Source organism: Amblyomma mixtum, chromosome 2, assembly GCF_055824585.1.
Source record: "Amblyomma mixtum isolate Tamu chromosome 2, ASM5582458v1, whole genome shotgun sequence".
NCBI classification, from domain to species: Eukaryota; Metazoa; Arthropoda; class Arachnida; order Ixodida; family Ixodidae; genus Amblyomma; species Amblyomma mixtum.
The window spans coordinates 53,985,404-54,012,086 of record NC_143013.1 but is presented as its reverse complement, the minus strand read 5'-3'; the positions used below and the strand labels follow the sequence as shown (position 1 = coordinate 54,012,086).

At 45.7% G+C, this 26,683-nt stretch overlaps 1 protein-coding gene across 3 annotated transcripts; it reads right to left on the bottom strand.

Annotated features, from left to right (window-relative positions):
- Positions 1 to 1,375: 1,375 nt before the first annotated feature.
- Positions 1,376 to 26,683, bottom strand: LOC149359391 (vitellogenic carboxypeptidase-like). 3 transcript variants are annotated; one of them, XM_089571612.1, is made up of 8 exons: positions 26,475 to 26,683; positions 20,130 to 20,270; positions 17,130 to 17,268; positions 11,447 to 11,570; positions 10,239 to 10,416; positions 6,344 to 6,686; positions 5,445 to 5,691; positions 1,376 to 2,953 (listed from the first exon to the last, which is right to left on the bottom strand). In XM_089571612.1, the coding sequence occupies exons 4-8, from the start codon at positions 11,545 to 11,547 to the stop codon at positions 2,395 to 2,397; spliced, it is 1,428 nt and encodes a 475-aa protein (XP_089427738.1). In that variant the 5' UTR covers positions 11,548 to 11,570; positions 17,130 to 17,268; positions 20,130 to 20,270; positions 26,475 to 26,683; the 3' UTR covers positions 1,376 to 2,394. The 3 variants fall into 3 exon arrangements, with proteins under 3 accessions (XP_089427738.1, XP_089427737.1, XP_089427736.1); XM_089571611.1 differs by lacking the exon at positions 20,130 to 20,270; XM_089571610.1 differs by lacking the exons at positions 17,130 to 17,268; positions 20,130 to 20,270.

Genomic DNA, 26,683 nt, shown 5'->3' with positions numbered 1-26,683 from the left:
AAGCTGCTGTCTTTAACTGTTGGTTGTTCTCTTTTCATCCTGCCCTATTTTCATTTTTTCTCTTAAATTAAGCCCTGCAATTTTCCCTTGAAAACCTCGCTGCGTTCTCATCAATTTGTATTTGAAGACTTTTAATTAACCTCCAAGTTCCTTGCACATAGGCTAGTACCGGCAGGATACAATAGTCCTTATCTTTCTTCTTTTGCAGGATATTAATAAACTGCCTAGCGGTAACTTCAGAGGGCCCATGGCATGAGCTCAAACCCATTACTGTTCTCCTCGTAATTCCTTTCTCATGGTCTCTGCATGTTCAATATAGATGCTTCGGTGACAAATTTCTAACACATCACTGCCTTAAGTAAACTATTGTTCGATTCCTTGACTTTTGATAATTACTTTGGTTTAGTCTTAACTAGATAACCGGCATGCCACCGTCACATGAAGTTAAACCTTGACAACTCTCAGCATACAAATGCTTTCTGAGCCAAGTCCACGTTCTCCTTTCTATTTCAGCCAGAATAATGAAGTTATAAGAGCAAGGAGCGAACTCAATACGTAAGCAGTGAGCGTAAATGAATATCACGAAAAAATGTCGAGCCAAACTCAATACACGTGAGGTATAAGAAAATACAAATTGCGCGCAAAGTCCTGCGTACCTGTAGCTGCCGGTATATGGCTCAATCGGACCCTCCGGCGTGTTCCCAAGACAGGTAAGGGCAAATAGGGAAGCGTAATTAGTTTGCAGATTCGAAGAACCGCAAATAGAACCATTGTACCGCATGGAAACTGCGGGCAGAATGGAGCGAATTGACGAGTTTCATTTCTCTGTGTTGGCGTGTTCTTTCTGCTCTCTGTCTTTTGTCGCGCTGTTTATCCACGGCAATTTTTTTGGCAACCGGCATTGTATAAACACACGTGATACAAAAATACGACATCCTGGCTTTCTCCACTAACATTCCCAAGTCTGGTGAAGAATCCTGTTTTCAGTTTTTTACTAAGGAAAGAAAAAAACAAACATACGGAGTTGTTGTCCCTGTTGTCCGTCCCCTCTGGCCGCATATCATAGCTGTTACTATGCCCTAAAATTGTCATTACAAAGCGAAGCGCACCGCATCTGCCAAATGATAAGTGGTTTTCAGCAGCACTCGCGTACTCCTGCTCCCTTGCGCCAACTGATTCTTCAGCAACCATGAATGAAGAGATTCCGTACTCAGGCCGCATACAATAAGGCCTATAAAACCTATATGAGTGTGTTTGTTTACGAACATGAGGGCGGACCTTCACGTTGACAAACGAACCCCCTTGTACGTGCCCTCCTGGGGTTGATTGCGCAAGAACTCACTAAGATCCAGGCCCGGATTTCAGGTCAGACGAATTGAAAATTGTAGACTTTATTGTTGACGTTTTTAAATTATGGTGATATGATTTTTTCCACGAAATCAATAAAAATTTTATGCGAGGCACTGCAGCCGGGTCGTATTATATACATAAACATCTAAGAATATTCAAGTCAACATTCGTCACATACTATAAAAATCTGAGGTATGTAACTACTTTTGTTTTTCAAACGCAGACAACGACACAGAGCAGCAACTTTATACATCATTCTTTTCATTACTAAACTGATAAACAACCATAATATGTTGTGTAGCCAAATTTCGATTATTCCATCCTGAAGAAGACCAGAAAGTTTGACTTAATTACTATGCAGAATTTGAACTATTAAGAGCCCGATCAATAGACTGTGGACAGGATCAAAATGCCCTTTCGAATACACAGGAAGTTCGAATTAAGAAACATCAAGTAAACGAAATTAAGCAGTATACTCCTCTTACAGGTCAGACTACCGTTGGCTACCTAAATTAGACATTTCTTGAATATAAACGCTTCTTAATTCAACGCTGGCCAAAAATGGTATAACATACTATTTTATTGACTCACTATCACGACCTTAAGCCCTCACATATGAGAAAACAATGAAATATAGTTATTTATTGCGCGTTTTATAGCACCCCTTCAATACTGCGAAACAGTACCCGCATCAGCCAAGCTTTCTAATGCTTGAGCTTAAAATCTTGCGCTAAAAGCATGCGCTTAGTAATGCAAGGAAAGAGGGAAGGGAGGATTGTGGTTGTCAACGGTACGTATACGTGTAGACACTTGACAACAAAGTACTCGGTGTACGGGTAAGTTTGCAAGCACATCGATAAATGACGTGTCTAAAACTAACTAGCAGACGAATTAGTCAGTGCCTTAAAAGGTCAGTACTTCATACATTCCTATACACACCACATGTGTCTAACTTGAGCGAAAGCATAAGTTGTTTTTTCGCCCGTCTAGTTGCAATCATTCGACTAAACAATGCTACGCACAAGCGAATGCAAGCATCGCTGGTTAAGTAGAAGTTACGTTAGCACGCACGAAGTCTTTGTACAGGTCGGCGACGGCTCGGCGATTGTCGAAGGATACGTAGTGGCCCGCATTTGCGAGCAAAGCGTAGCTGAGGTTTCGAACCTGCAACTTGTATCCCACCACTTCTCCCGCGCCCGAGGAGTTTGTGTACGGCCTCCGCCTCGCTTTCACCAACTCTCTGTCGCCACTCCAGTGAAGGGAGCGCAAGAAACGGTAGATCGCGTCGGACGGGTAGACGACGTCCATGTTTCCTCCGTACAGGAGCACGCGATGGTGGTCCAGAACACTTTGTACCATGTCAGTGATGTCCTTGAATGCATCGTACGCGTAGAGGCTGTTAGTGACGAAGCTGCGCTGTCGCTCCGGAGTCGCGTTGATGCCGACGTGTACGGCCCGCTTGAAGTCGTCGCTGGCGACATACTGCCGGTAGGCGACGAACTCCGCAGGCTCCGTTGAACGGAGTGCGGACGCCCGGTGTCGGAACCCTGTGAGCTCCTGGAACAGCGAAGGAGTTCCCGTCTCGGTCCCGAAAAAGACCTCCCTGGGAAGTGATGAAGAAGGCAGAGTTACGTCGAAGATAAGCATCAGATAAGTTTCAGAAGATAAGCATGTTTGATGCGTTGCTTTCGTATCCTTATTTGTTACCAATGCCGGGTTTATGGGCTGTGGACCCCGTGAGGCCCTGTTAGGGGCTTTTTGTTCATGATCCTCAGCATCTGTAATGTTGATGTTGAAATAAAACGAAATTAAATGAAAAGTCGAACTTATGCAACTTTTCACCGGCTGAAGGGGGCAAGAAGTAGACAGCCTTGGTTTGGTTTATTGGTTTATTGGGGTTTAACGTCCCAAAGCGACTCAGGCTATGAGAGACGAAGTAGTGAAGGGCTCCGGAAATTTCGACCACCCGCGGTTCTTTAACGTGCACTGACATCGCACAGTACACGGGCCTCTAGAATTTCGCCTCCATCGAAATTCAGCCGCCGCGGCCGGGATCGAAGCAGCGTCCTTCAGGTCAGCAGCCGAGCGCCGTAACCACTGAGCCACCGCGGCGGGGCAGTAGACAGCCTTCCGACGTCGTCTAGCATAGGGGCGGATAACGACACTTCAACTAAAACAGCGGTGTTAGTGGGCGGTCAGAGCATGCAAAGGCAAAATTTGATTCGTGCTAATGAAATTAATTGTTTGAAGCTAGTTAGTTAATCAGTCTTTTACTCATAGGGCCTAGCCAATAAGTTTCAATCGGAAAGGTGGAGAGTGTTAAAGCAAACTCCATATAATTAATTTGCCGCAGGTGTACCATCATTGTGGAGGTCTCTCTTAGGCTTTTAACAAAACGCCTCGAAATCAGAAATGTCCAAGGCCGTAGCTCTTGCTTTGCACAATTCACAGCGAAGCAAACCCCACCTATAGGACGCTCACATGGCGTGCCCCTGTTCGGGCCACAGAAGTCATTATACTGACCATGGTGATTACTTTCTGTGGCAATGCAACGAAAGCATCGAGCGTGAGCCATCAGCTCTCAGGTCTGTGCAGTTGGCTCGTTTGTGGGGGCCGCCGCTTCGTGTTCGTAGCTATGCTACTGTGTCACAGAGTTGTGCCCGAGTATAAAAAGGTACGAGGTATACACGCACCAGCGCTTTCTTGTCTCTCCCCCTCTTTCACAGAACTCCGTTAACTCACGGCTCGGTTCAGTCACCCATCTGGAGTGAGGCAGTTGGTACGCATTTCCTTTTCTCAACTCCCGCAGGCCATTTTCAAAGCTGTCGTGGTAGGAAATGCAACGCGCTGCCTGAGACCATCTCAGGTTGCTCTTTTGCAAAGGCGGTTTTTCAAGAGCTATCCAAAATACTGCACCAAAACAGTTCTATTTGACAGGACAACCAACATTTATGGATCTGCGATTTATCGGGCGAGTTGAGATGTTACAAGGAAGTACTAAAAAACTTATCATTACAGCGTTATTATGGCCTGCAAGCAAAATGACCAGCTGTTTTTCTAACACCGAAAAAAAAAAACAGCACTTCGACAGCTTCATGATGGCACTAAAAAACGCTATAGGTTCATGCTTCCTTTCCAGCCATGTGGAATTTCATTTTCTGTTATCATGTTTTGCACCACAATGGCAAATATCACACCCTAACTATAGAAACACGCAGATTCGTCGAGGCCAGGGAGAGTATGAGACCACTTTTTTTTTTCTTGCAACGTCAGAACGCGGCAAATCTTCTGACGAAGTCACACTTGATGGAAGCTTAATTAGTTGTAAATGATGCGTAATGGCTACGTTCTGGCGAAACACAGATCGCTTTCACAAAATTGTCCGCATTTTGTCAAACAATTGTATCGAGGAAGCAAGTGCATATAGTATGTCTTTCTTTCTCCTTTAGATTCGGGCCGTTTATGCTGTTCACCTAACGATTCATTTTAAATGTTAAAGTGGGGAGAAATGTTAGGTTAGGTTATTGGGGTTTAACAACGTCCCAAAGCAACTCAGGCTATGAGGGACGCCGTAGTGAAGGGCTCCGGAAATTTCGACCACCTGGGGTTCTTTAACGTGTACTGACATCGCACAGAACATGTGCCTCTAGAATATCGCCTCCATCGAAATTCCGCCGCCGCGGCCGGGATTGAACCCGCGTCTTTCGGGTCAGCAGCCGAGCACCGTAACCACTGAGCCACCGCGGCGGGCCAAAGTGGGGAGAAAGGTTAAAAGCGTTTGTTCATTTATAGGACTGCAACGTTAATCAATTTGATATAAATGACGTGGAAGTTTTTTATGACTCCAACGTCAAGGAGTTAGTAAATCAATCAGCCGATGAATGAATGAATGAATGAATGCATCAATCAATCAATCAATCAATCAATCAATCAATCAATCAATCAATCAATCAATCAATCAATCAATCAATCAATCAATCAATCAATCGATCGATCGATCAATCAATCAATCGATTAGTCAGTCAATTTCTTTTAAGCAATCAATCCTGTCGGTGGATGACCGCAACGGTAAGTGAAGGTATTAATGCTCTCACCTCAGCAGCAACAGCGCCACGAGTATCTCTTGATCCTCCACGGACTCTTTAATCTGCCCAAACTTCTCGTCCAGCAGTCTCCGCCCCTCGGTGTCGATGAGGCCGAGTTTGAGGAGGAATTTGGCCGGGTTCGCCGTCCTGAGCAGCGGCGCGATGAAGCCACCACCGCTAATGATTCCGGCCAGCTTCATGGTCGTCCTCGTTCCCGTGACGTGGTACCGGTGGGCGTAGCCGAAGGCGTCCCGCGCTGTGAGGCCGACCGAGAACGGACGTGAAGCAGAAGGAAGCCGGAAGTTACCAACCCACCAGTCGTTATGAAAGCTTAACAGTAGCAACAATCAATGCAATAATAATAATGATAGTAAAAAGGCCTTGCGAAACAGCACCATAACATATGCTGGATGCTTCGATCGGGTGAGGAATTGTTCCATCGGCCCGTCTCAAGCCACTGGGACCCTCTTGTTTTTTTCCCGAAGCAGTACAGAAAATTTAGGAAGTTGGATATTTGATGAGTATATTGTATATTTTCTTGAAAATGAATGGCTTCTCAACTATTACCTACATTTCAAGGTTGTGTCATGTGTTCACTTGTCCTTACGTTGCTGAGTTCTGTTACTGCAGCTATACTGAGCCTGTTATTCCAGAAGAAAATTCCAGCAAAGTTAGAACTTCTGTTGTTTCATGCTAATGAAACGATGGGAACATATTGCTGACTTCAAGTAAATATAAGCATAGATCACAACGCATAGATCACAACGCTGTATGAATAAAAAAAGATCATTCTTTATCAAAAATAAATTGCATCCATTGCGTCAAAACCGCGGCCAGTATTCCAGCACTGTCCGACCTTACAGCGAGCCAGCAAACGAACTTGTTGTAAATTTAAAACTGCTGCTAACCCGAATACGATTCCCCGGCGAAGTAGAACTCCCGGCCCCGGAACTCAGGGAACAGCATCTCGAACTGGCGCAGGAACTCGTCCACGCCGTCGACGGCATCATCCACGCTCTTGGCGAAAGGCCTGTCGTCTTCGTCGTGCTCGGCGAAGCTATACCCGCTGCCTACGGGGTGGTCCAGGTAGAGGACGTGCGCAAACGACTGCAGGTGGCCACCGGGAGCAGCTTTCAGTTGTCCTAGCGCGTCTACGACCACGGGGCCGTTGAAGAGGAGAGGCCCGAGCAGCGAAGACACTCCGGGACCGCCGAAAGTCCACAGGATCAGAGGCGCCTTGTCGGGTAGGTGCTGCGCGGCAGTGCATGAAGTCGCTTAACCGCATTCCTTCTCAGATTAAAACAGCACCCTTTTGTTGGTTGGGTTGGTCTCAATGGGACACCTTAGCATTCACAGAAACTATTGTCCCTCAAACCTAGGTCTGAGCGCACGTGGATTTAATACGAGCGTACGCATACTGATTATGGCCCATATTTTTCGTCCCGTACAGCAATTTTAAACCGAATAACCGGTTATATGCATGGCCTCAGTTGCTGTTTCTTTATGCGGCGTGATCATATTTCATGATATAAAAAGGGCTCAATATTAGGCTTATTTGATTAAAAAAAAGAAAAAATTGCTGTGATTAATGCATTACAGCAGATTTTACTTATAGGTTATGCGATCAAGCGAACACAAACCGAGACTGTAATTGTTGCCTTCAGTGTAATAATTAACTGAAATTAATTAATAAGCGTTTTAGTCAGTGTGTTTGGGCGTGCATATCTAGAGGCTATTGCATTCGGAAGTATTCTCGCAGCCCTGCTTTGTTCGGTGATATCCGCCTCCGAATTTTCGCCGCGGTTCATGCAATTGCGCATGCAAGACGGCGATGAACGACGCGATACTCCTGCTTAGTGTGCCCCAGATGCTGCGTACAACGCTTCTTCGATTTCACTAAAAGAAAGTGAAGTTGCTCGTCCTTGCTCTTCGCGGTTGGTAGGGGAGACGTTATATTGAACAGCTGCGCCACATCGAGGAGGAGATTTGTGCCGGCCGTCTTTGTCTTCCATCAGCAAATACGCCGAGCGGGTCGAGAATTCGGTGCGAAAATTTTCGTCAATGGAACAGTCTGCGATTACAATCACGTGTAAGCAGAAAACACAAACATGTCCTACCAACTGCATGGACCGAAAGGTTTGCTATTGACTATAGATTGGTTTGGTTTATGGGGTTTAACGTCCCAGAGCAACTAAGGCTATGAGAGACGCCGTAGTGAAGAGCTCCGGAAATTTCGACCACCTGGGGTTCTTTAACGTGCACTGACATCGCACAGTACACGGGCCTCTAGAACTTCTCCTCCAAAGAAATTCTAGCCGCCGCGCCCGGGATTGAACCCGCGTCTTTTGGGTCAGTAGCCGAGTACCGTGACCACTGAGCCATCGCGGCGGCCTATGGACTATATATATTTAGGATATTTACAACAATTATACCCTCACTTTGTTTCCGTTTGGTCGGATAATCTACAGGTAAAACAACTTTCGTTTGTGCTCGTTGTTTATTTTTAAAAACTGTGGAAGTCTAATTATGCGCATTTATCTGTATGTTATTATGCCGTGGCCGGCGGTGCATTAATATTTGGAAGCTGTTGGCATGTGCCGAAATGCGCTGCATAACAGTCAGCTATCCAAATATCATAGCTATGGATAGAACGGATGAATGGATAGAGTGCATTAATGAAGGAAGAAATTGATGAGCAAACTGGTGAATACTCTGACATTTAACATGAGCGGAAAAACTGAAGCATTTTATAAAGTCGTACTTGTGTATGTGTGCCTATTATCACCAGTGAAGAATGGGAGGTCACTGTGGTAAAAACTGGACTGTATAAGGCAAATATTCTCTTAAAGGAGAGAGCTGGGCTTGCTGATAATCAAAACAGCGCGACATAATTACTAGATAATTAACCAACGAACGAGAGAGTATTAGGACACACAAGCCGATGTCTATCGCACGCCGGTGCTCTGTTTTTTGCGCAAGTATTTAAGTCGTGTAAAGATTCATCCACTAGCTGAGATTTTTTTTCCACAATATGCTTAATCTCAATAAATCAAATATAATATTCCTCTTTTACACTCATGGAAACAAACTTGATGTCGATATGTTGCAGCCGGAAGCATACTATTAGGTAAGTGTACGACGTTTCAGTTGCAGCTGACGCGACCAGGTGGCGCCACCGTAGACGAGCGCCCTCCGCATTATTGACCACCGGGCTCACCACTGATCCTCGGTAAGCTTTCAGGTATTCCTTGCAGTCACTTAGAGAAAGACCCTCTGCACCCTCGTTCCTGCGCTGTTGCTCCCTCGTTGACCGTTATACGGGCTTGGAGAGGATGGCAAAGCTATCCTATCTTTGAATAGCTGGCGACGCTAAGCTCTCTTGTAAATAAGTTTTGTTGCCTCGATCTGCTATCCCACCTTGATTATTTTACCGCTTGAAAAAGACGGATGTATGCAGAGAGGGAGTGGTAGAAGCTTATCTGAAAGTTATTCGTATCAGCCTGCTTCTTCAAAAATTATTGTGGTTCTTTTTGCGCGAATTAAACAATGACATCGTTATCATCATCATCAGCCTGACTACTCCTACTGCACGGCAAAAGTCTCTCCCATGTCTCTACAAATAACCCTGCCCTGTGCCAGCTGCGGCCACCCTATCCCCGCAAACTTCTTAACCTCATCCGCCCACCTAACATTCTGCCGTGCCTTGCTACGCTTTCCTTCTCTTGAACTGCGTCATCCACATATGTATTTTCAGTTCCGTAGTTCACAACAATTCGGTGAATCAAGTTATTAAGCATTCATTTACATGATTTCATTCATGCAAAAGGCACTTCGAGCGTTTGAACTCCAAATATAACGACTATAATGTTGTGACCACTGGACGCTGTTCCATAATTTATCACCGTTCAAAGTTTCACCCGTCTTTTCTGTCTTCAGTTTTGTATTTCCAACAACTAAGCGATCTTTTGTGATAGGTTTATTGTTTCTTTTTTCTAGTAAGGAGCATTCACACAATTCCTGCGTTGACCCTATATTGCTGCCTTCATAGGATTTCCATTCCGTAGTTAATTGGAGGTAAGGGTTAAGGAGAGAAAAGGGAGAGGCGTTTGCTTTGCAGAGAGCACAGTCACGCTAATGATGATGATGAAATAATTAACAATAAACAAACGGTTTGATTATTTCCGAATTACTGATCAGACCCGTAGCCCAGCTTAAGCTTATCTCTTTTTTTTCGGTTATGCCTGGTGGCGAATTCATGACCTAACAAATGGACATTTAGAGATGTATGTACCTTTCTGTTGGAGGTAGTTTATCGCAAAAAGCGATCTCATTTTCACTGAAAATTCATTAGAGTTTCACACATATAATAATTGCACCCCTTGTTTTGAATCCCACTGGGAATTCTGCAGGCACAAAAGCCTGCGATCGACTCCAGCATCGCGCGAACAAAATATAAGTCAATTGGAACAAGCGCTTTTCCCCCCCCCCAGATTGTGGTAGTTCAGGTTTGTCGCTCGTTCACTGTATGACTGCAGTTTGCTCACATCGCACTTTAGTTCTACTTCTTTTACGCTCTCCTGTTTACAATCCATTCTACTAAAAAGCAACAATCATGGTTAGGTTACCAGTAATCCACGTTCCTCGTCTCCAGCGCGCATGCATTCCCCCTTCGCCCCAGCTTATGCTACATGCAAAAGTTCATTGACATGCATACACTTCTAGCGAACACAACCGCACTTTCTTCTCCAATGTAATGTGCCAGGTAACGAGCGTACAGCGTTGGACCGCGTCGAAAACGCATACCTTCGCCTTTGTCAGGAGGAAGAAAAGATGGCTGCCGTAGCCCTTGTCGACCGTGACGTAGCCGGAGTGTGCTTCGACACCATACTCTTCCAAAAGGGTGACCCTACTGAGGCGCCGCGCTTGCTCCGTGTTGTTACTCTCCAGAAGCGGGGTCAAGAACAAGGGTTCATCGAGCTTCCTGCAATGCGAATACCAAGTTAAAAAAAAAGCAAGTAAGGAAAATAAATGCCCATAAGTATCGACCTGTTAGCGATACTGAGTCAGTCAGTCAATCAGTCGATTAATCAATTAACCGATCGATCAATCAATTAAACGATTGATCAATCAAACAAACAAACAATCAATCAATCAATCAATCAATCAAAATTTTTGTATCAGTAATGATGGCATACAGAAAAAACTGAGAGCGCTATTCAGGAGCGTTTTGCCACTGATGTCATGCGCTCCACTATGCGTTCTGTCCACCACTGCGGGAACATATAACCGCTGGCTTCACTAAATTCGGCACGACAAAGAAAGCAGGGAGGACAGAGAGAAAGGCGAAAGAAAAAAAAGAAGCTGAGCTGAAGGCAAGGCAAGGAAAGAAATAATTAAAGTAATAACGATAGAAAGAAAGAAGCAGAGAAAGAAGGAAGAATGGAAGAAGGAAGTGAGAGAAGGGAAGAAAAAAAATAATGTCTGTAAAAAAAAATAGAGGCAAAGTTAGCTCAAGCACTGTCCCTCGACTGAGCGTCACGAGCACCTGCTAGTACAAGCACAAGACTCAATTTTTGAACGCTCGCGATATGACGAGAGGAGGCAGGAAACCACCAAGGCACTAAGAAGCCAATTTTTTATTAAAAAGAACTACAGCCGATCAATAAACTACACACAGTCAAGAAGATACGTACACAAGGGACGTCAGCCTTGTGTACGCGTGTTCTTTACTGTGTAGAGTTTATTTGTCAGCTGTAGTTTTCTTCCGCCATGAACCACGAACTTGCTCAGAAACAAATCATTCTGCTTGGTAGTTCCGGTGTCTCACATCGAGACTGAAAAATATTCTTTGCGTTAGGAGATTCCACACACGACCGCCCCGCGAAGTCAACAAGTTTCGCTACTTTGATACAGTGTGTCCTATTTCCCTTTCGAGCAAGCTCTGTTCTTTTTACGTTCCATCAAAGTCCTGATCACGTGTGAAGGAAAGCAGTCGCTGCAGCTTTACATACCGCCTTTCCTCCTCGGTGAGAGAGTCCTTTCGGCGGGTCACGTGACGCGTCGTGAACAGCACCGTCCAGACGACGAACAGAAGCAGGAATATTGCGTTCATGTCAGCCTCTGTAACTGCAGGTGCTGTAGGGACGAGGAATGCAGGAACAAAGAGGAACAGGGAGACAGGGGAAAAATAAAACAAAATAAAATGAGCCCACGCTGAGGCAGCCATCGAATATCGAGAGTTAACACAACTAACATAAGTCGCCGGTTCGAATCCCTACCGTGAGCTAGACTCTAACTTAACAAATAAGTTTATGCTGTACAAAACGCTGAATCGTATGCCACCATCCGGAACAATCTGCGGCAAACGGTTGGCCAAAACTTTTACACGAAAGTCGGGAGTAAGCGGCCCGACTTTGACGCCTTCCAGACAGGGATATATATACCGGATTCGCAATACTTGACGTCATTCAACTCTCCTTTGTCTGCACGTGGCAGCGGGTGTGGCTCAGCTCGAGCCAGTAGGCGGGCCCGTGCAGTTTCCTTTTTATCCTTCCTTCAGTCGCCGCGGTGGCTCAGTGGCTATGGTGCTCGGCTGCTGGCCCGAAAGACGCGGGTTTGATCCCGGCCGCGGCGGCTGAATTCCTTTGGAGGAGAAATTCTAGAGGTCCGTGTACTGTGCGATGTCAGTGCACGTTAAAGAACCCCAGGTGGTCGAAATTTCCGGAGCCCTCCACTACGGCGTCTCTCATAGCCTTAGTCGCTTTGGGACGTTAAACCCCATAAACGAAACCATCAGTCGCAACAACAGCACCTTGGTTTCTACCTATGATGCTCGGGCCACCTCGGTTACCATGGCAACCACTGAGATACAATGTCGTTGCTATGGGAGCCGCCATCTTAGATTCTATCCGTGGAATCAACATACCTCGAAGGCTCGAAATGCGACCAGTACTGCTAACCCTATAAAATTTAACAAGACTTATGTAGTGGGAAGGAGCCTGAGATCTGGAGACTGAGGAGGAAGAGGAGGGGAATTTCAGAGCTACGCGACTCAGTACAATTTTTGCATCGAATGCGTGTGTCTTAACTATTCGGAGCTGCTGTCAACTTCGTCGCTGTGTTTATTCACCATATAATCTCGATTATGAGCCAACAAGCCAAACGCTAAGCCTACTAATTTGAAGCGCAGTGCAAAGACTGTTCCCCTGCCTACTAGAATATCGCTACGGGGTGGCAAGCGAAAGAACAGGACGGCGTGATTGCACAGTTTACAGGCAATGTTCACCACTTTATAAGTGCATGAAACTGTTTGTAGGGGATTGCTGCTGGGTATGATTGTGTATATAATTGTTTACAGTGTTTTTGCAACTCTCTCCTTGTTCTCCTTACTCTAACTGCCATGTGGGCGATTTGTGCGTATTTAATTAAATAAATAAAGATTATACGACAAAATATGATTAAATGGCCGCGCACCTACACCGCGAGTGGTCCGTCCCACGCCACTGCCGCTTCATGGTTGTGTTTTTCGTAACACTATTATTATTACTGAGCGAAGCCAGGCACGGTTAGGATATCAGTGGCTTTACCCATGCGTAGACCTAAACGATGGTAAGCTGTTTTGCTCGAGTAACGCTACTCAAAGAGTAACGTCTGAGCATTAACGTGATGAGAAACTTCTTAGCGTTAACATCCCTACCATTTCTCACCACTGTGGCAAGTTGCAGCGCGAAGCTAAAAAAATTTAGCCGCTTTTATGTTTCTTTTCACACTTTTTCTCTCGGCAAAATGGCAGGTTGAAAACAGCGCCGAAAACGTAAAACTCAGAGTTCCAAATCGTGGCGCAACTATATTATAAATTGTGCGGTTTAACGTCCCAAAGGGGCCCGTAGGCTGTGTCTATTAATTACAGTTGGTCTGTTAATATAGACCCCAGTTGATCTATCAATATAGACCAACTAGGGCTTTTAACGTACGCACAGCCCGCACAGCCCGGAGGTGGTTTTATAATATCGCCAGCATGGAAATACGGCTACCGCTGCCGGGATCGAACTCGCAGCCTTGGAGAACAGGGATGTAAAAGCAGCTACAATTTTTTTTAGCTTCGCTGCGCAACCTACCGCAGTAGTGAGCAGCGATAGTCAGTTAATTTCAAGTCACGTGAGAGTCAAGTAAATGTTCACACGCTACTCGCGTCAACAACGTTACTAAAAACAAGATTGTTTACCACCGTTTGGTTCGACGCATGGTAGAGCTATATATATATATACGAGGTCTGTTAGAAAAGTATCCGACTTTATTTTTTTTTGCGAACACCTGATGGATATGAAACAAGCGCGCTTGCATAAGCCGACCTTGAACCTTCGTGCGCTTACACGAATTTTTTCCCGCCTGCCGATAGCGTCAATCACTGGGACGCAGCGTTTGAGTGAGACAGTGTGCAGTGCTCTCGTCGGTTTTTTATTGCAAGGAGAATCGCGGAGCTACAGGAGCAGCGCTACTGCTTCAAATTTTGCCAGAAACTGTGCGACAGCCAAGTGGAAACCATTCGGAATATTCAGACGGCCTTCGGTGAGGATGCTATGAGCAGCACACAGATTAAGCAGTGGTACAATTGGTTTAAAGTCGGCCGCACATCAGTGGAGAACGAGCCACGCTCCGGTCGGCCATCAACATGCCGAAATGACCAGGCCATATCCGAAGTGAACGCTGTGGTGATGCGGGACCGTCGTGTGACTATCCGAGAAATTGCGGAAGAGGTGGACATCAGCAATTTTGCTGCACATTCCATTATCACCGAAGATTTGGCCATGGCGAGAGTTGCGGTGAAATTCGTGCCGAAGCTGCTCACGGTGGAGCAAAAGCAGCTTCGTGTTGAAGTCTCCCAGGAAATTCTGAATTCCACAAACAGTGACCCCGACTTCATCAACACCATAATCACTGTTGACGAGTCTTGTATGTGCGGGTACGAACCGGAAACTAAATCCCAGTCATCACAGTGGAAGCATTCCACGCCACCAAGACCAAAGAAGGCCTGCCAAGTGCACAGCAATGTCAAAGTCAGGCTGACTGCTTTCTTTGACTCTTTTTGGGCGGCACACCACGAGTACGCACCCCACAGGGTCAAACAATGACCAAAGAGTACTACAGGGATGTACTCCGTCGCCTACGTGGTGCTGTGCGGCGCAAGAGACCGGAGTTGAGGTCACCAGGAAATTGGCGCATCCATCACGACAATGCTCCTGCACATTCCTCGCACTTGATTCAGACTTTTTTGGCGAAAAACCAGACTCCTGTAGTTCAGCAGACTCCCTAATCTCCTGATATGTCCCCCTACGACTTCTGGCTGTTTCCCAACATCGAGAGGCCATTGAAAGGAGCGCGATTTCAAGAAGAGAGGACATTATGGCTGCAACGACAGCTGAGCTAAACCACATTCCGAAAGGGCCCTTTTCGGAATACTTCCAACAATGGCAGCACCACTGGTAGAAGTGTGTATCCCAAGTGTAGTCCCAAGGAGTCCACTTTGAAGATTATTAGGTTTCCAACGCTCCAGTTGTGCCAGTTTTTTTCTTCGCCCAAAGGTCGGATACTTTTCTAACAGACCTCGTATATACGTATATTCAACCGTCCCTGATTACGCTTTATAACAATATCCGAATAGGCTCAGTTTGTTGATAAAGAATGTTATTGCTAAAATGATATGAAAGGTCCATGATGATGAGCGGAAATAACCCGAACGATTTCTCTGGCGCTGCTGGCGCTTGGATTTTGGATTTAAGTATTCGTTTTTCCCTAACACAATTCTGGACTGGAATAAGGTTCCGAATGATGCGGTTTGTGCAATTGATTGCCAAAGTGCTGTTGAAATGATGATCTGGTGTATTTCTTCCAAGTTTCGTGCGTTTGCCAGCGCTGTGCCGGTGTATGTTATGTTATAATTCTCCCTACTATTGAATTCATTTAGTCTTCTTTTAGTATGTTGTATTGCCTTGCTGACATGTTTCCATTATCTTCTTTGCATGTGTTATTTGTATGTAGTTATATCTCCTCTAAAATAATGCCTCATGGGCGTTGTAGGTACTTCCAATAAATAAATAAATAAATAAATAAATAAATAAATAAATAAATAAATAAATAAATAAATAAATAAATAAATAAATATGATTGCAGTGGGGCGCATTTCCATCATTTTTTTTGTGTGTGCTTCGAGCACCTCTTCAAGCATTCAATTCATGATCTGAGATAACCTGCCAAATGCGCTCAACCGCATTCTCAGTCTTCTAGTTATTTCGCTCTCGTGATTCGTATCAGCGGTCACTACCTGCCCTAAGTAGACGTATTCCCTTACTGCTTCCATCACCTCGCTACCAGTTGTAAACTGCCGCTCCCTTACGAGACTGTTGAACATTACTTTGGTTTTTCGCATGCAAATTTTTAGACCCACCGTTCTGCCCTGCCTGTCTAATTGGTCGTGCTTTGCAGTTTATCTCATGAGTGACTTAGCAGGGCAATGTCCAACATCCCTTAAGAGAACAGTACACAACAGCTGTATCTTAACGGTACTCACCTATGGGGCAGAAACGTGGAGGCTTACGAAAAGAGTTCAACATAAACTGAGGACCACGCAGATAATTGTGGAAAGGAAAATAGTAGGCGTAACGTTAAGAGACAGGAAGCGGGCAGAGTGTGGGAGGGAATAAATGTGAGTTAATGACATTTTAGTCGAAATCAAGAGAAAGAAATGGGCTTGAGCGGGGCATGTAATGCGAAGGCAAGATAACCGCTGGTCCTTAAGTGTAACGGAGTGGATTACAAGAGAAGGCAAGCGTAGCAGGAGGTGGCAGACATTTAGGTGGGCAGATGAGATTAAGACGTTTGCGGGGATAGGATGACCGCAGCTGGCAAAGGACAGTGTTAGTTGGAGAGATATGGGAAAGGCTTTTGGCGTGGAGGAGGCGGAGTCAGGCTGAAGATGATGATTGAATTGAATTGAATTGAATTTATTTTTCCAGAACAACTGGAAGGATTTCCAGGCAAAAAGCTGGAAATGATGGTGAAGCATCCCAGTCTCCCGCCGTCCCATCCTTCGTTCTACTGCAGTTTTTTTTTTTTTTCATAGCAGAAAGGATGTTTCCGGGCGCACCACTGCATTTCGTTAACCGCGTCTGTGTGCTCGTATTGGCAACCAGTTCGGCGTAAAAAAAACAAAAAAAAACGCTTTAGTCGAGCCATTGTAACAGTAACGCACTTTGTAACGTGCTCTGCTCGCCCTTCAGCCTAGCTGTATAGCTCTTTCAAGGACTGATCTTCATGTTTAGAGCCCTTTAATAGGGAGAGGTGCAAATATAATGCTGAAAGCGTGTGCATTCTTACATTTTATTTTATTTTACGACAAAACAATGTCTGACACCAAACTCTAAGGCTCGAAGTTTTTCACTTGCGCGATACTAGCGCGTCACTTGCGTTTTATTTCTTCGCCACTGCTTTCATAATACGTTAACCCGGGACAATAAATTTAATCAGCATACATTAGTGAAGAACACATACGAAACATAGCAGTGCTGCAGGGGTTCAATCAACCGGTCGAGTGGCAAAGCAGGCGACGACGTCATTCCACTACGGCCCTTTCAGAGCTCTGTGAAGTTCGGCGAACAAAGACGTCTGGAGCGAGACAGCCGGGTTTTTAAAACTTACCCGTTGTGCATCACTGACGAAGCGTGTTCAATCTTTTGTATGGCATGGCGAGCGGAGCAACGATCCGTCGAAAAGGCTTCCGCGTACACTTCCAGTCTGTTAATTGAAACCTGTTCTCTTGTTCATTACACCAAGAGAGCTGCGAAAACAAGAATACAAGGATAGGAAGGATTAAAGAGAAGGAGAATAACCCCGGGGTTATACCCTGCTCATCGGATTCACAAAGAATGAAAAAGACACGATGCTTGTCACCGTGCGAGTTGTACAGGCGTTTAGAAGCCTTGGAGAACAATACATTCCAGGGATTACTCTGCCCTGGCCGTCGAGATAGAAACAGGTCGCTGAACAGCTCAGTTGCTGTCATGCGGGCCGTCTGAAGTCTTTGACACTAACTTAAGGCCTCTGCCTTAGCGAGGAACTCCGCGAGGGTAGAGATTCACGTTGGCTGAGGGAGCGGAGCAATGCCCTGCGAAGCAGAGTTGGAGGGAAGCGTACATTTATGTTCCGTCAAATCTCGAGCGATAGAATAACGGCATCACCAGTTGCTTCCCTTCGGTGACGAAACGTCAAGTTAGCCGAAAGTTTTGCTTTGTAATGTCGTTATGATGGTTTTACTCGGAAAGTTGCGTGCGATACTGTTCGCGTGTACTTGGCGCTGTTGGCGTGCGTAACGGAACAGACTGTGACGATGGAGGGTGAGGGGTAGCAGGGGTGGGAAGGACCACGTGATAAGTGAGGAAGACAGCGGCGCTGGAGCATCGATGTTAGGGTGTGAGGGATCAGGCTAAGTTTATGAAGTTCGGTTGACTTTCTATGTACAAGCACGAGTTCCCAGGTTCAATTCAGGCCGCGACGCCAGCGTTTCAAAGCAGGTGCAATGCAATATTGCTGGTGCACTCATAATGCACCGAAGCTATGTAGCGTTTTTTTTTTATGTGTTATTGTTTTTTCAAAGCCTCCAGCACGCTGTTTTATCACTTTTCTGGTCATTCCAAGAGGCGACCTCGGGGTCATTGTAGACGCGCGAAACCATTCCTACGACGTTGCACATTGCCGTAGGTGTGTTAGAGGTCTCATGCCTGACAAATTCGTGGTCACCGTTGAATTCAACAGAATCGAAAGCGACGGCCATTCTGTTTCCGAGTTTTCGGGTGTGAGTTTATCTAATAAGCAATCTCCACTCGAAGCTTTCTGCTGTTTTCCTCACCACCACGGGACAATATCTCGGTGAATGCTAGAAAACTCCGGAGTAGACAAGGGGAAGGAAAACAGTGACCGGTTACCAGACATACGAACCTAATCCGGGCCTCTCCGCACGACGTGCCTCACTTCCCACAGTGGTGTCTAAGGCACTCAAAAATCACTATCAATCAACGTATTGACTGCAATGCACTCTAAATAGAAGGGACTAAAAAGGGAGTAAACTCTCCTCTAGCGCACTGCCTTTTATAACAGGCAGTGTACCCTACTCTAGAGGACAGCTTAGTCCCTTTTTAGTCCCGTAAAGGCGTATTAACGTTTAGAGTGTATATTTCTGCATGCCGACAGTGCGCCTGCGTTAGGAAGGATTTAGTAATGCGAGGATTGAGACCTTTTCGACAGCCTGGTGTCATTAGTTAAGCAGTGAAAACTAAGTTTAGTTTAGTTTAGTTTAGTTTAGTTTAGTTTATGGGGTTTAACGTCCCAAAGCGACTAAGGCTATGAGAGACGCCATAGTGGAGGGCTCCGCAAATTTCGACCACCTGGGGTTCTTTAACGTGCACTGACATCGCACAGTACACGGGCCTCTAGAATTTCTCCTCCAAAGAAATTCCAGCCGCCGCGGCCGGGATCGAACCCGCGTCTTTTGGGTCAGCAGCCGAGCACCATAACCGCTGAGCCAAATGAACTTCATTTCACATTGCTAGGTGCATGTTAGCACGCTGGTGATTCGAATGACCTGCATCAACATGGGCTGGTTAAGGCCTTTAGGTTATGCGGGTGCCGCTAGTAACTACGGGTGCTATGTGTAACACGTGTGTTGGACATCACGTCTGTCGAAATGCGAACGCTACAGCACGCAATCGAACTCCCGCACTCGTGCTCAACAGCAGTGCGTAATGGTTATGTAGGCATTTCGGTAAGGCAAAATGAGAACGAGGAGAAGAAAGAAAAAAGGAGATAATAAACCAGAGTTCCATGTTTTACTTACGCCTCGTAGGAGTCAGTTCCTGTGCTTCCTTTTTCAATCTCGTTCGCCTCGTGCATTACTATCCGATGCGTCCAGTTGGATGTCGGTAAATATTAATAGTAGCTAGATTTGACGGAACCAGTGCTGTTTGTTTTCGCACGTACCTTAACGCTCGAAAGAGGTTTCTAAGCCCATAGCATGCGATCCGAAGCGTCCTGGTACTCTGGAGATGTGTTCGTATCCGTGCAACACACAAAGAAAAGAAAAAAAAAATGCAGTTCCGGGCTTGTAGTACATGGCAAGAAAGCATTCCTCTAGAGCCATCCTTCGTACGAGTTTTGGTGTAAAAGCCTCTTGGGAATATAGACTGTCTCCTGTTGATTTTGTGGCTGCCGTTTTCTGCGAAGCAAAGGATACCTGCTTTCGCAGTGACCACTGAATTATCCGCAAAAAAAAAATGAGCCCGAACAAGACAATTGAAACATGAATAGCAAGATAAGATCATAATGGTGGAAGCCTAATACTAGAGCAGGTTAATTTCAGTTCGTTGCAGCGAACTCTGTAGTTTAGAAGTGTTAATCAACTTCGCTTGTGTTGCTCGCCAGGAGCTAATATGTTGGTGTTTTTTTGACGGCATTTACGTTATCTTGCTCGTGTTTCATTTGTTGCTGATAGTACATGCCAGTTCCTCATGTGTTGCCCTCGGCTTATCCTGAACACCCTCAGGGCGGCAGTAAAACACAAGCAATAGCGAAAGATAACAACAACACAGGCGGTATCACTGCGTCCATGGCCTCCATGGTGCACTGCAGTGCGCTCAAATGGCTTACCCTTAAGCGCAGATGTGTGCAGGTGGTAGGGGGCGTGAAGTGTACAAATCTTGTCCAATGTTCCCTGCTACTCAGAACACACGAAGAGGCACTTAGACGAACTTTGGCTCCCTATCCTTGCATCGATAGACCTGTACACACCTATGCAATTAAATGGCATTAAATGGCAATTAAAGTATATCCCTCGGCATTATACTTTGTTCAGTGAGAATGCCATGTACAGTCTTGGTCAAAAGTCTTAACGCCAAAAGCTTTTCGCTTCATCCGCATAACAGGGCCATTACTACACTATTAAAAACCAAATGACCTTGAAATGCTTGCAGAAGGTTTCTTCGTGCTGTAGAGACGCTTCCTGCTTGACTTGTGTCTGGAATGATCCGCTACGCGGAACATACCAGGAACATTCATTTCGCTGCCGCTGAACGCTGTGGCCTTAAGACTTTTGACCAAGACTGCACATGCGTTTGGGATTGGTTGCTCTCGCCGGGGAGATAGAGAGAAAGAAAGAGAGAGCGTGGGAGGGGGGGGGGAAGGGGAGGAAGCTAACCCATAGAAGGAAGGTTCCAATTGGCTACCCTGCATTGGGGAAGGAGAGGAGGAGGTTAAAAGGAGAAGGAGACAAGAGAGAGTTGAATGATGAATGAGCAATATCAAGCAATGTAGGAGCTGTGATAATAAAACCATCCTCTCCCCTTCGCGCCGGAAAAAGGCGAAATTCAGGGAGTCCTTTAATTGAAGAAAGCGTCTTTGCCACAGCCATGGGAGCTATCAAAGAATGAACTAAAAGTCAGACGAGGTCACAATTTCGAGCCTTTCATTCGTTGCTTGTGTAGGTACGCTGAAGTTAATTTGATAGAGTAATTTTAGCTGTGTTTTCAGGTACCCCTCCTTTCCTGATGCACTAAAAATGAACCGAGCAATGGCCGGTATAGAAAATTCGTTGATTTGGACAGGAATGAAAGCGTGCCACGCAGCGCACGTATAATAAGTGAGACTAAGGCTTCTTAAGCGTATTGTGAGCGCACTCATACACAACAGGCGCGGCTCACAGGTCACCCTTATAGCTACACAAAAGCGCCTAATAAAGGATTAACCTTGATGTAGAAGACAGACAGCATTCAGAAATACTATGCTGATAACCCGGCGTTACCAGAAGAACGAGGTCAGAAGGGGGTCAAATTCACTGATGGCTTAGAAGAACGTCAATTTGGGCTAGATGGTGCATTATTTGATACAGAAATGGTATTAGCGCTGCAACAAGACGTACACAAGAAAGACTGACACAGGACAGCGCATGTTCTGAGTCAGTATTTCTTGTGTACGTCTTATTGCAGCGCTATTACCATTTCTGTATCAAATTCACTGATGGCGTAGATGGCAGTATAGTAGTAGTACTCGGGGGAAGTTGAAAAATGACGAAAGTGAAATATACTTTATGTCGATGGTGATCCAGTACAGGAGCTCCTGCGCTTCCACCTATCTCTTTATCGGCGGTAAGAAAAAGTACTGAACTTACTGCATTTAGATCATGATTATATGAGGGCACTTCTCTGAGAGAGCTTCAAAAAGGCTGCAAACAGGGACGGTTTCCACCCTTGTTCACCTGCGCGTTGTAGGCCTGGACTGCGCTACTAGGGCAGGTCGGCACTGATGTAGGCGGAAAGATTACGGGGAGACAACTGCTATTTTCCAGGCCCGTTATCAGCAGTCACGGCCAAGAGCGACAATAGGTAGCGACTGATAAGTGACACGGGGGTGGAACATGGCGCCTTATCGCACGCGTCTGCCCTCCGTGCTTGCCGTGAGGTGGAGCTGCACTATCAAGCCGCCCAAAGTCGCCGCACGAGCTCCAGTCACATGCCTGGCGGCTCCTGCATGTTTACTCGTTAATTTCGATCGTGATATCGGCAATAAGCAACGCGAATGATTTCATGCACACTCTGCTGTCGCATGCTGCATTGCTCTGACTTTCGCGAGCTGCCGAACAAAGACCGCCTAATGGCGTCTGCTGCGGCAGCAGCCACAGCGCGTTGCACATCGTAATGCCGGAATGCTTTATACGCCTGTTTCTTATTCTACTTTTAAGTGTCCGCTCATTTTTTATATTTTTTGTTTGTTTGTCGGTCCATGTTCTGCAAACGTTTCCCTTCCCGTAATTTTAATCGATAACCATCGTGGCGATTCAAAGGGTGAACATAGGACGAAATTTGACAACCTGCTTACGCGGCATGCGCTAACCGAACAAAAAAAGCGAGTTTCAGCGAAGGGGATATTTTGAGAGTAATTAAAAAGAATATTCTTTCAGACAGCTGGAAAAGAAAGCCAAAGCTTTCTTGTTCATGCCGAAACACAACCTAACTTGGCGACGATAAAAAACGCGGAATAAATGGAGAAATAATTGTAGCATTCAGTTGTTTCCGCTCGTGTGAATGGAGTCTGTACTGATTAGAAGACGGGGGAAAAAAAAAAGGTAAGCCTGGAAGCGACGCGCCGTACATAATTTCCAGAAATGGTTTCTGAGCACGAGTGAATTTCTTTCTTACGAGGCAGGTCAAATCGAAGCACAGCAAATCGTGCTAGAATAGTTGAAAACTTTCCAACAAAAAATATTTCTCTCTAGCCCTTCTTTACGGAAAGCTGCTCCCATTACTCTGTCTAGCCAAGAACTATTTGGTACTAAATCGGAGATTATCAAGCCTTATGAAGAGGGGCTTTGTTCTTTGTTCGTTCGTAGCTTTATTCGTAGCTTTGTTCGTTCGAGCAGGTAGAGCTCGAAGTTCCTTGCACATGACGGCTGACCCCAGCCCACATCTGGAATATGACAATAGCGCTCATGATCGAAAAAAAAATGAACAGCAAAAAGCGGAAGAAGCGTTCGCTGCGACATACAACTTATATGAACCCGTAAAACGCAGCTGCGCGCAGGCGTCTATATCAGCCATGCGCCCGACATTCCCTGATTTGTTTGTCAAATGTGTTTCTTATGGATACGGAAGCACGAATTCGACACATGTATTGTATGCGCCGCTTTTTGCCAATGGCCTCTTTACAGCGCCCTCTGTGGGCGCCCATTTTGTACATTCGCGTGCACTGTGTTTTCTTAACGCAGAAGCTTCTAGTCAAAGAAACAAAAAAAAAAAGAGAAAATCATACAAATCTAGGGTCAGCAAAAAATCTCGTTTGGTTTGCGCCTGCGTGCCAACGATTGTTCTTCGATTTCGACAGCGATCCATCCGACCGCACCGACGTCGCGCAGCTGGACATGAAACGGGAGAGAACGTATAGGAAAAAAAAAAGAGTCGTGTTTTCATCGACGAAGGAGAACGCGAAGGAACCAGTAGGAGAGAGGGAAAGAGGAGGAGGAGGAGGACGGGGGAAAGAACGAAGTTAGATGGCTGCAAATGGCGTGTGCCTGCCTCAAAAAACGATTCTGTTAGCTTTTGTAGTCGCCAGGCTCTCGGGGAGCGGAAAGCGCTCGTTGAAGCGAGTGAGTGAGGCGCCCCCGAACGGAGGCAGCGACGAAGAACCATAACGATAATTAATAGCTTGAGACTGCGCAATTACTCGCTCGCGACGCATGCTGCCGAGAGCACCTGCTTCGCCTGGACGTCGGCCGCGCAGCTAAAAAGAAAAGAGAAATCTGGCGTGCACTGAGTGAGACGAATGGATCCACTTTCAATGGCGCATATGCTTTCTGTGTTCCTTGGTTTTATTTTTCGGGGAGGAATAAACACATCCGACTGGCAGTCGAGAGAACACGTGTTGTTGTCGCGGCCTGGTAACGCCGTCGGTGTGAGGACACGGTGCGGCTGAAGTTTAATTTCTGAGCGCCTTGGCAGACCGGATTTCCGCACTCTTGACAAGGTAGCAGAATCAACAAAGCACACCAACTAATCCTTTTTTTTCCTTCTTGATTTTTCTTTTTACCTCAGAATCGTGTAATTTTACAAGCAGCGGCATATGCATTTTATGATGGTAGAGTTTTACAGAGTACGGGGGTAGGCAATTTCAGAGGCAGCCCGAAAATGACATTACTCACGCAATGCGCGGTACATTTTGATGCCGTTCATGCAGTTCTGCATAAAGGAACTTAATGCCGTTTGTTTCATTACCTTTCACAATGCCATGAGTGAGCGACAGTTCATTTTAAAACGAAAAGCACGCTCTTGTCGACATCTACTGCGTCGAAAACCCGACTAGAACGCTTTATCAAGTAACTAGTTTAATCTCGTTATGAGAGGCGTTGTAATGAAACCCTCTGAGTAACGGACGCCATTTTTATAGAAGCTTGATACTGACTTTGGCTTGTGCGCGAACACTGCATTTTATTCCTACTTTTGCGATTTGCTAAGAAAAAACGTGATTGTCCTCAAATTAACTTAAGCGTAACATGTGAATAGCATTGAACAGATGCCTGGCGTTATAGTCATTATAACTTTCAATGACATTAAATTTGCACCGTACGGTACCAGCCGTGATGGAAAAAAAAAGTCAATGGAAAATTTCAGACACTGAGCACTTAATATAATTTCTTGTGGGCGTGTGACAAGTCTGTTAGACTGTTGACCGTTTTAAACGTCGCCTCCATGGCGCGCTGTTAACGCGGCTTCGGGTCCTGAATGTTTAATAGCGAAGATAGATTAAGTTAGACTGATTAGACGGAGACCCGGAACTTCCTACTTTACCTCTAGCCTTGGCAACAGTCTGCTGTGTCTGTATTTTTTTTTATTTTCTTTTCGTTCGCGTAGGTTGTTCACAGGGTGAAACAGGCCTGAACTTATGAGACTACATGAATAACCCGAAGCTACCTCATTGCATTTTTTTTTTCGGTCTGCGCAGTTCTGGTCTCCCTGTAGACCAAGAAGAAGGAGAAAACATTTTCGCGCGATCCAGGCACGTCATGTAGCTGTCTGCATTTAACGCAATAAGGGTTTTGGGAAGGTAGGTTTAGCGAAGTACGGCGCATTTTAAACAGCCCATAAGAGCTCCCTTCGTGGGCGGCAAGCGAAATATATATGCAGTGCTTGAGTGATGGGGTCTACAACGGTTCTGCTTGTTACATGAATTTCTGCCTCCGCCCCGTTAGTTCGTTTCATCAACAGTGCAGTGAACCTTACTTCGCGTCCAGTCTTGTAGGCTTTCGTTATCTCTTTCTCTCTTTTCTTTTTAGAATTGGCCTTATAAGCACCCTTCCAAAGTGCAGCACGGACTCTTGAATCCAACGCTGCACGATCAGCAATTCCGCAACACGAGATACTCAAACTAAGTGCTTGTTAGTTATCAGTCAACGCTGAGTTACGAATTAGTTATGGCATGAGCCTGCAACACTAAAGTTAGGAGGACGAATTATTCAGTGTGGAGAACCACGACTGATAGAAGAAAGGAACCGAGTTGCAGCTCTTCTTACACGGACCATGCATTAAGACCCCAACGGGGAAATGGAATTCAGAGACCATGTTTAACGAACTACTCTGATGAACGGGGAGAGGACTCACACGAAAGGTTAGGCAAAGGTTGTCTGCTTTCGTTTTAAAATGCGTTTTAACGCGATGAAAAGTGGATACGTCGGTCGCCAGGACAAGCTTTGGCGTGTTAGTGTATGCGCAAAGGAAATGTAAAAAGGAACACGGAAAGGAACGCTCCCTGATTGGTTGTATCATTTTTGACGGCACAATTAGCATACTGACCGTGTTTTTTTTTTTCAAAATAACAAGCAACACATCTTCTCAAGATAGCAACCCCTGCAAGCCTTCTGTTGAAACCTTTCCAAGAAGAGCTATTTGTACGCATGACACTCGGACACGACTCGCCCTCCGGTGCGCCGAAAACTTGCAGACTGCGCTTGCGATAACTGAATGTGTGGTAGTCCTCCCGGAACGTTTAACGTCCTTAATTTTTGCAGGATTTGAGGGAAATTTATAGGACGACGCGGGGAGAGCTACGCTTTACTTTGAGACTATGAACGCCTTTGACTGCAACCGATCCTGTGAACTCTGCATGTCCGCAACATGTGGCAGCTGAAAACGGGCGAAACTATAGCACCATCACCAAAAACAGAGCTGTCCTCTGTTGCATAAAACGTCTCTTCCATAAATTTCAGTCAACGCTCTTTCCTAGGAAAGCCATCCATCCACCCTCTCCCGGCGAATTTTCAGACCCCACCTGCCTTTCCTTAGTCTCGGTCCAAACCATCAGCGTCTCTCTTTTCGCGGCATCCAAGAAGGTAAATTTGCCGTTCGCGATGCATTATGTGCCATAGGCCCATCACCTTCTTTTCGCTTCTACTCATACATTATTGATTTGCAAAATGTATCGCACCTAATTAGCTTAATGAATTGCACTCACTCATTTCCTCAAGCAAGGGTCTCTGAGGCTGATCTAATGACGCTTCTTGCGGGCGTCGACTTGGTTGATTTAGTACACAGCGGCGGTATGGGGCGTCCTGAAATCCGTGGGTAGCTCACGCAGCACTCGGGGAGCCGTGCTGCGTAGCTGCGCAGCCGTGCCTTCACTGGCACGCGTACATTGTCTGGTGAGCAGCTGTACTCCCGGTC

Bases quoted from the DNA above. Each gene is read 5' to 3' on its own strand.
- LOC149359391 (XM_089571610.1), bottom strand. The intron at 6,687-10,238 runs GTATGCGTTTTC...ACTGCCGCGCAG, and splicing joins TCCTCCTGACAAAGGCGAAG to CACCTACCCGACAAGGCGCC. The intron at 2,954-5,444 runs GTGAGAGCATTA...ATCACTTCCCAG, and splicing joins GTGGCGCTGTTGCTGCTGAG to GGAGGTCTTTTTCGGGACCG.